The 10215-nt window shown below is 22.4% G+C and overlaps 2 protein-coding genes across 2 annotated transcripts; one reads left to right on the top strand and one right to left on the bottom strand. All coding sequences in view use genetic code 6, as the record gives it.

Moving 5' to 3' along the window:
• Window positions 1–1517: 1517 nt before the first annotated feature.
• On the bottom strand, window positions 1518–2528 carry TTHERM_00112540 (inhibitor of apoptosis-promoting Bax1 protein; the record flags this gene model as incomplete). The annotated part of the gene is made up of 1 exon (XM_001010649.3): window positions 1518–2528. One exon carries the CDS (start codon window positions 2526–2528, stop codon window positions 1518–1520), a length of 1011 nt encoding a protein of 336 aa, XP_001010649.1.
• A 1814-nt stretch (window positions 2529–4342) lies between these two features.
• Window positions 4343–9842, top strand: TTHERM_00112530 (hypothetical protein; the record flags this gene model as incomplete). The annotated part of the gene is made up of 18 exons (XM_001010648.3): window positions 4343–4513; window positions 4616–4696; window positions 4912–5106; window positions 5337–5507; window positions 5561–5880; window positions 5934–6019; window positions 6068–6133; window positions 6199–6527; window positions 6602–6820; window positions 6875–6952; window positions 7017–7255; window positions 7329–7589; window positions 7734–8240; window positions 8295–8552; window positions 8615–8722; window positions 8781–8841; window positions 8906–9545; window positions 9598–9842. The coding sequence occupies 18 exons, from the start codon at window positions 4343–4345 to the stop codon at window positions 9840–9842; spliced, it is 4035 nt and encodes a 1344-aa protein (XP_001010648.2).
• Between the last annotated feature and the right edge of the window lie 373 nt (window positions 9843–10215).

Genomic DNA, 10215 nt, shown 5'->3' with positions numbered 1-10215 from the left:
ATAAAAAATATTTGATTCAGAACAAGAAATTGAAATTTTATGATTTTTTAAGGGTTTATATTACAAATAAATTATATAGAGTCAAATTAAATTTAAAATATAAATATGTCCATTCAGTAATTATATGTCAACAAGCTTTTGGGTCGAGTCACCCATCATCAATATGCTCAGTATTTTTTAATGAATGTTTAATGATAGTTTTTAAAGTATCATCTTTATATATGTACGTTTCACAAAATCATTTTATTAAGTATTTGAAAGAGTCAATTAAAATGAGGCTTTTTAAATTAAATATCAAAATTAATAATATTTAAAAGAGTTAAATAAATATTAAAATTCACTAAAAAAAAAATAAGTTAAAATTTCGTAATATTTATAAATACAAAATAACAAATGAATAAGGTTTGTTGGTAAACAAAAAAAAAATGATTATATTTAATATTTTAAATGAAATTTAAAAATAATAAATAAAAAATAAAGAAATAAATTTTTTATATAATGTGGCATATAAGTTAGAAATGTTGTTTATAGTTAATTTATCTTAACAATTTGAAAAAAATCAAATTAAAAGATGAACTATGGAACAAATATAAAATTTTACTATTTAATTTTTATATTTGATAATAGCAAATTGATAATAAAATGGTATAGAAAAGAAGATAAAAAGTATTTTTAATGAAATCAATGAAAATGATTGAAAATAAATATCAAATGAACATATTTTATTAACTTATAAATATAAAATATTAATATTGAATTTAAAATAAAATATAAAATTAATAAGATAAATGTACTCGCTATCTTTTAAGTTAATAAGGTTTATTTTTAATTTATTGCTCTTGATTATATTTAAATAGATTAAATTAAAAATATGCATCAATAAATAAGCAAATATGATATGTTTATCTTTAATTAATCATTAGATTGAAAAGAGAAAATTGTAACTAAAATTCATTTAAATGAATATTGAAATTTAATCTATTTTTCTTTATCACCACTAATTTTTTCAGTTCATTTATATCTACAATAAATGTGAAGAGTTAGTTATCAAATAACTTAGAATGTATAAATTTATTTAAGAAAAAATAATTTAATTAAACTTTTTTATAATGATCAATAGAAGTTAAATAAAGTACTTTTTAAATATTATTATGAATTTAATATAAAAATTTTAAAGAATTGATGAATAAACAAAATTCAATTAACTTGTTACCTAAATATAGAAAATAAAAATTGTTCTACATAAAAATAGATATTTATATATATTTATTTATTTATTTATTTTTGATTAGTAATACTCAGTAAGTTCTATGAATTAGCAATTTTATTTGAATAAATATTTAGTGTGCATTTAATTGATTTTAAACTAGTAAAACAAAACATAACATCTTCATTTGAAGTTAAATCAAAGATTTCTATAAATTATATCAGAGTGATTTCGTTTTTTTAATTAATTTAGAGGTATAATTTTGCTTAAGAGCAATTAAGGTAGGATGATTGGGATATTTAATAATCAATCAATCTCTTGGTAAAATTCTAGAGAGAACTTCTAAAGTTCTTAAGAAGAGCATAATGATATCGACATAGATGAGCATTGAGGCTATAATGTAATCATCTAAACTTATGTCTTCGTATTTTCCATCCATTATAGCATGTAAATCAAATACGAGGTAGAAACCAAATGTAATACCTGACAATAAACTGTATGTGATATAGATAAAAGGAAATCCAATACATATTAGAACAGAAATAATAGCAAGTGCTGCGCCTAAGACACTGCAAACAGTGCCTTTAAACTAGAAATCAATAGATGTGGCATGAGCTAAAAATGTAAGGCTAAGAACAATACTAAATGTCACTATCACTGATAGGAAAATAATTGTTTGATTCCTTTCATTATAAGTTCCATCTTAGTTAATACTAAACCCACCACATAAAAAGGAAACTAAGTATGCCCAAGAAATAGTAAATAATAAAAGCAAAATATAATTGAGTGGCACTTTTCTAGCTGCATTCCTTGAAGCAAAAACACTAATTTAAGTAATTATAATGAGCCCAAGAGCTACAAAGAGTAAAGCGTAATACTCAACTTAGAAGCTTTAGAAATGGATAACATACATGCTGAGAGCACTAAAAATCGATGTCACTAAAAGTTAAAAGAAAACTATGCAAAAGACTTTCTTAACAAAGTTTCTCTAAGCTGAGTCTAATAAAGAACTTCCCTCGATAATTTAATCTTTTTCTAAAGCGGTCTATTCGATGACAGTTTAAGGATTGTTTTCTTCGACTACATCTTCAAATTGCTGATATTGGTTATTAATATTTCCAATCACTATTGCAGATTATTTTGCATGAGAAGAGTATTCCATTTCTGATTTTTGAGATGCAGAATCGAAAGCTGTTTCTTTATCCATTCCAGCTTAACTTTGCTCCTCATTAGATTTTTAAGATTCCAAATCAATTTAATTGTTGATATGTTTATTCTACACAAGCAATTCTATATCTTTTACTTCTTTGTTTTCTATCATTTTTAATATATGAAAGTAGGTAATTATAATATTTTTTAAATAGATGTTCTTCTTTTGAATTGTTTTTCTTTATTGAATTAATTATGTTTTGTTATGGTAAAATAATATACTTCTAATTTTGGTAAATTTTTTAATGAATGTTGGAAAATAGCTATTAAATTAGAAAAGAGTTTTTTTAATCTTTTCATAAGTAAGGTAAGAGATAATTATAAAAACTAATAATTCTTCTAGTACCTGAACACTAAGATAAATTTATAATAAGTGGTTGTTAATATTTCATAAAAATAATTTTACTCATCACTAACAAATTTATTTTTTATATTAAAAATTTAACTTAAATATTTAGTATTGAAATTCTTCAATAATGTTTAGATAAAATTTATACCAAAATAAATTAGTCTTATTAAATCAATTCTTTAAGATTTTCTTATGAAAGAAAAACTTTTTTTACGTTTAGTTAAACTCAGAAAAAATTGATTAGAATCTACATTCAGTATAGCACTAAGTAAAATTTTTTAAAAATTTATTATAACAATTTGTTGTAATCTATTAATCTTAAAGGAGAGTTTTAAAAATAATAATTTATTTATAATTTATTTGAATTTATTATTTATTTTCTTTTGAAATTTACTTTTTAAAAATATTTTTAAATTTATATTTTATAAAAATTATTTAAAATATATCAAAGGTTTTTAATTCCAAATCAATAAATAAACTATTTAAAAAATAAATATTTTAATCAAAAGATTTCGAAAATTACTATCAAGAAAGAATCTATCGATTTTTGCCTTAACTAATAAATCTAAAATTTAAATAAAATTAATTCAAAATTTTATAATTAAAATACTCAAATAAAATATAAAATTAAATAGAAAAATTAGAAATCAAGATAATTAACTTCTTTAAATCGATTTTCTACTATGAATAATTTTTAACTTTTTTTAGGAAATTTTTAATATTAAATAATAAGACCTGTAACTAACTAATTAAGTAACTATTCACTCATTGAAATACAAAGCTAAGATATAAATTAAAAAGTAAATGTAATTTAGATAGATAGAGAATAGTACGTCTTACAAATGATAAAAAGAAATAAAAGTATGATATTATCATTTAATTTTTTTTTTTATGCTTAAAAATTTTTTTGAAAGGAATTTATAAAAAGATAACCAAAGAAATGTTAGAAATTTAGTGTATTAATCTTTTATTTAATTTTTAGATTATATAGTTTATGAAATAGTGTAATTACATAAAATTTTAGAGATATATCTTACTAAAAGGGTTTTTTTAAAATTGACTTTAAAAACAAGTTTTATCTAATAATTCTCTACCAGAAGAGCTATGTAAGCCTTTATTAGATAACAATTTTCAAATACTTTTGGTTACATTTAAAGATAAGTGCTGTGTAAAATAACTAGAGTATTTATTTGTTTATTTATTATTTTTCTATTAAAGATGAAAATTGCGGAAATAACAATCAAAAAAAAATGAAATTTATTTCTTCATTGATTATAAATAACGATATAAAAAATTATGGGCAAAAATGAATAATCAATCAATAAATTTTATCATTTGATGCTTATTCAATTTTGCATATGTATTTTTATTTCCTTTAAATTTAATGATTTACCATTTGTTTGTGTGTTTCTTTCATTTTACGTATTGTTAATTAATTGTCTTGAATAATAAAAACTCTAGCGATTTGTTATTGATTATTATAAATATTAGTCGAAAAATACCGTATTATTATTATTATTATTATTATAATTTAAAAGAAGCAAATAGCTATAAATCAATTAATAAAAGTTAGCAAAATGGGTATTTGCAGTAGCACAGATAAAGGAAATAAAAAGTAAGAATAAAAATCTAAAGGTAATGAAAACAATTAGCAAAATATGCCATAAGTAACTGAGAAAGATAGGCAAATAAAAAGGACATTTACAGTAATTTTGTCTAATTTGAAGATAAAAAATCCTCCTTAAAGAGTAATTAATTATTTTCTATTTAATGAGATCAAAAATATTATAATTTAATTCTATTTTTCCACCTTGAAAGAGTAATTTAATATATTATTAATATTTAAAAAGGCTGGTGCTTCTCTTCATCTTAATTTTGACACTCAATGCAAACATTAGCTTTCTTTAACTGAAGTGGATAATAGTCTTAGGGTAAAATTGTTAATTTGAAATATAAATTGACTGATTGATTCATTTAGAAATAAAATGAAAAGTTTAAATTTCATTCACACTGTAAAATGTTTATTTAGGAAGAGAAAATAAAAAATAAGACATTAAAAAATGAATGAAAATAAATTAAAAAAGCATTAAAATATAAAAAGAATGAAAAATTCTTATAATGAAACACTTTAATATTAAAATATTAGTGGAAACAGTAACTAGAATTTGAATATACAGTTGATGATTATCGTCTTAAGTCATTAGCCTTTGTTAATTTTTCTCTAAAAAATAGCTCAGAGTAAGATTTAGGAAATATAGTGTTAAAACTTTACAAAGTAGCAACTGGCCCTTACCACCACGATATGGCAATTATGTGGAAAAATAATATTAATCCTTAAAAGGTAGATTTAATTTAAACTTTGTTATTGCAATATCGAAAAGATGTCTATCTATATTAATATTTTTCAAAATGAGTTTAGCTCATATCATTAAATCATATTACAAATATTGGTACTAACTTCAAACTTCTTAGCTTAATACGCAGAAATTGCTTATAGACATATTTAATTTAATATTATTAAAGATTTAGCAAAAAATGAATACTAATTGATGTTAAAATTTAATCTAATAGATGGCATAAATGAAAGCTTTAAATATCCCTATTCATCAACATACAGAAGGCAGAATCAGCTTTGATTTAAAAATGTTTTAGAAAATTGAATTTTGCATATCAACAGATTCAATCATTAGCAATTTAGAAACATTTACTGATAAAGCATATAACTTTTCTTTGAGATTAATTGTAAAACTCTTCTAATTTTACATTGAAAATATTAATTTAAAAATATAATAAAGACTCATAATAATACTTATAATAGCGAGCATTCTGATTTCTTTCTAAATCCAGCATTCTAAAAAGCTGATGATAAAATGTAGACAGATAGCTAGGATGAAAAAAATTCTAGAATATCCTTTAAAAATGGTAAATTAAAAGATTAAGAGTAAGATAAAGATAAAGATAAACAAAGAGAAAAAGCAAACACAGCTGCAACTCCAGCAGATGAAAATTTTACTCAAGAAATGAATGAAAACGTTGATGTAATTAAGATAAAAAGTAAATTGATAAAACCAAAAAAAGATATGACAGACAGTATTACGATCGAATCACCAACTAAGTATTTCTTAGATTTATTTTAATTCATATTTTAAGAAATTTAAATTAAAATAGAAAAAAAAATACATATGTTCTCAATTAAGCTAATGAAGGAAGAAAGCTAGTACCAACTTTAAGCTTTACAAAATAGGAATCTTAAAGTAAGCATTTTAAGTTTATTTTCTGAGTTAAATTTCTTTCTTTTAAAGAACTTGCTAGATTAGCATCATTAAAAAAGGTCCCGGGCTCTGGAAAATTAGATTCATCAAATGATGGTAATATATCAATCAATCAAATAAATATAATTTTTGAAGCATGAATTTTAATCATAATTAAAAAGAAAAAGAAAATACTGACATAGTCAATGAAGAGTTAACAGGTGCAAATACAGAAAAATAATCAATAGATAATGAAGAATAGATTCTTTAATGGGATTATTCAAGCTAAGATAATAGTTAAGATGGCCCTGAACCTCCTGAGCTTATTGTAAAACTAACAACCAAAGATTTGGCTACAACATCTCTCCAAATATGTTTTTGGGGTCTTTTATCTACTGATCCACTTGAAAAAATTGATGAAACTGGAAAAGTTATAAAATATTTTGATAATCATATTGCAGGTGAGTGCTATATCTCACTAAATAGAATTTTTGCAGTTGATCCCGAAATAGTAAAAAATATATTTATTTATTTATAAATATATATTGAGAAAAAGTCTTTTATCATTTATTTTGAATAAAATAGATAGAAATTAAAGGTTAAAAAGTTCAAGTAAGGAAAAAAGCAATAAATGAAAAACTTTGGAATCATGGTAAGGAAGTGGGTACTACTAAAAGTAACTTCAAGGTTATTAATCATGAGTATTTACAGCAAATGATAGTAGGTGTATAAACTGAAAACGGTGTCTTAAAAGCAAGTCCTGCAGTATATGATTTCAAAGAAGGAACTGGTAATAATGCAGATGTAAATATTTGAGAAAATGTAAACTTGTTTCATAAATTGTTTTTTTTAATAAAGATTGTTGCATTGAATGAAGCAAAAAATATATTAAATGATAGCGTTTTTACTTTGTACGAAAAAAAGTAGATTCTCGAAGTAAGTATTCTTAATTGTAAAGTAAATAATAGTCAGTTATTAATAAAAAATATTATTCCTAAAGTAAAAAGACAAAGATAAAATAAAGCAAGAGATAAATTAAAGCTTTTAAACCGTATTTGAATTGGCTTAAAAAAGTCACAAAGAGTCAATCAAATCCTTCTATTACAAAAGCTAGGAAGAGCTGTTATAGTCTCAAGATATTCTGATTGATGTAGCAAAGCATTTATCTTAGTACGCAGATGAAGTAGATGAATACTTAAGAGATAATTATTATGATTGTCTTAAAATTATTATCAATAGGTAAAAAGCTAGCAGCTATTCTTTATTTTAGTTTTGCAGTTTTTTTAATGTTGATCTTTTATTTAAATCTTAGAGGTGAATTTGACCTAAATTACATGGGCTTTGATGAGTCTTATCATTTTTTGCTTGAAACTGCCCAAGGAGCTCAACTTAAAAAGACAGGATTCAATAAAGAAGCTATTAGAAAGCTCAATTTAAAGATGAAAGTTGCTTTAAGTTATTAAAAACTACTATACAGCATTTTAGAAAAAGTTCTTGATAAATTAAATTAAAAAGCTTTGAGCGATAAAGAAAGATAGTTTGTTGAAAATTATTGTGCTGTTGCTTACTTTAGGTAAATTTATTACCTATTTAATTTCATGGGATATAATTTGAAAATTTATAATTACAAATTATTTTTTAATTTATTTGGAATGACTTTTTCAAAGTTATTTGATAATGAACAATAAATAAAAAAAATAATATTATCATTTAAAAGGATACCAGAGTTTAGACAAAAGTTACTTAGTGTTGTAATAAAGTCTGATGACATAGAAATAACAGAATGGAGAGGTACTGAGTATTAGTTAGATGAGACAAAAAATAATAAGCTAGCTAAAAATAATGAATTTATAAGCTTATTTGATTGGGAATAAAGCTTTTATAGATTTCTTAAAACCTAAGAGAGAGGTGAGTAGCACTTTAATGATTTAAGTGCAATACTAAATGATACAAAATGGTCTTATAGAATGTCTAAGAGAGGTGTTGCCTTCTTCTTTTTCTTGACTGAATGGCTTTAGTATGTCAATAAAACAGTCGTAGTAAAAGATCACGTCCCTTGGCAAGATCTTCCTGGATATCTTACTCTACTTAGAGCTTTTTTAATAGAACTTAAGTCCAGAGACATTCTACAGTATCCAGAAGCATTGAAACTAGCATCTCAAAGTATTTTGAATAATGAAAGACTTTTGAACATTTTAATCACTCTTATCTATAATAAAACAAAGTACTTTGATAATTATTAAATAATTCATTTATTAATTCTTCATTTATTATACAGTGTGTACGACTCTAATAAAACAGTGTAAACATTTGATCTGATAAATTCATGGATGTAGTTCCTTATTTAAAACAACAAAAACATTCCTACTGTATTTGATTTCAGCTTTTTCTTAAAAGGCATTAGAACTGTTTTGGATCAAGATCACTCTATTTGCTTAGCAAGAGTGATTTGGGTTATTTATAATAATTTTACTTTATTTCCACCTGACTTCTAAAAAGAAATATGCGAATACCTATTTTCAAACCTATTTTTTAGGTAAGTATAAATAATTTTTGTAAGTAAGAATTAACATGAAATAAATATCTTTTTATAAAAAGGCTTTTCATGCACTGGTCCTATAATGTTAGAATGATATTTTAGTATTTTTTAATCTACAGAATCAACCATTTATTCGGCGAGTAAAAAACAAAATATAAAGGAATTGAGTAAATTTAAATTTTTTATTAACAGAATTTATACAATTATTTTAATTAATTTTAACAGTGAACTGAAGAGACAGATATTAAATAACACAAATTTTTCAGAAAGAAAATTCGCTTTGATTGTAAACTAAAATATTTTTAACTAATTAATTGAATTAAATATAAATTAATAAATATATAAAATAGAATGATATTATTCATTTAATGTATAATAAAATGATGAATATAGTTGATTTAGCTAGAGCTAAATATGCTTCTCAAGAAACATAATTTTAAGAATAATAAAAATTCCATTTGAAAATGAGACAGAAACTCATAGAAAAATAAGAAAATAAATTATTTTCAAAAAATAATCAGTCAAATCCAAATAACTCTTATTCGATCTTAGAAGTTTCATTTAGTTAGGAAAAAGAAAGAATTTAAGAAGAAATGCATACTTAAAATAATATTTTAGATGATCTAGATAATGATAAAAAAGATTCAGTACATGAAGAAATTGCAAAACCAGTAGAAAAAGATATGATCTTTGATTCATTTGAAAACTATGAAATACAATAAATACAAAGAGCATAAAGCACAATCACATAGATTAAAGTGCACCTTAAAAGGTCTAATTCAGTTGTATAAGCAGCTCAAGTTATTTAAAAGGAAGATACTTAGTTTGAGTATGATAATTAGTATGATATAGCCAACTTTTAAAGACAGAAAAGTTCCAGGTCTAATTCAGTGAATTACTAATAAATGAAAAAATCTGATTCTATAAAAGATGCAAATAAATAAAAAGTTGTAATTTACAACCGAAGAGTAGGCTACCAAGTAGACGATAGTAAGTTATTTAATCCTTAAATTTTTAAAAAGTATGTTAAATTTTTATCTAGAAAAAGATGATACCTTAGTTTAAATAGAAAAATAATACATAAAGTATATAGTTTAATCTTGTTATGAGTTTGAGCAGTTGAAAAAAAGTTATCAAAAATGGTATTCACAATAAGCTTCAAAGCTCCCAGCTATGTCTAAAGAAAGGAGATAAGCACATGCTAGAAAATTTATAATTCCAGAAGTTATTTTGAAAGCAACCATCGATGAAGCCGAATCTAGTTATTCTCAAATGGATGAATGGTGATTAGAAGTAATCAATAAGAAATAAGCTATGATTAATTAGATATTACAAAATGAAATTTTAATCAGATTATAAACAAATAAAAAAAACAACATATTTTAACTAAGTATTTTAAAAAATTAAAGTAGGTATTTCTAACCAAACAAACAAATATAATATTAATATTTTTCCTAATTTCTATTCATATATTTTAAGAAAAAGCAAATAACCAAATAAATAAATAAATAAACAAACAAAAATACAAAATAAGCTTCATTCTTAAATATAAGTGTATATAATTAAATATATAATTTATTTATTAATAGTACAATAATATTCTAAGATTTTCTTTAAATTATTTTAAACTCACATTACAAAAAATATATCTGATACATTT

Source organism: Tetrahymena thermophila (genome assembly GCF_000189635.1).
Source record: "Tetrahymena thermophila SB210 genomic scaffold scf_8254752, whole genome shotgun sequence".
NCBI classification, from domain to species: domain Eukaryota; phylum Ciliophora; class Oligohymenophorea; order Hymenostomatida; family Tetrahymenidae; genus Tetrahymena; species Tetrahymena thermophila.
The sequence above is the reverse complement of the archived record's forward strand: the minus strand, read 5'-3'. Positions and strand labels throughout refer to the sequence as shown.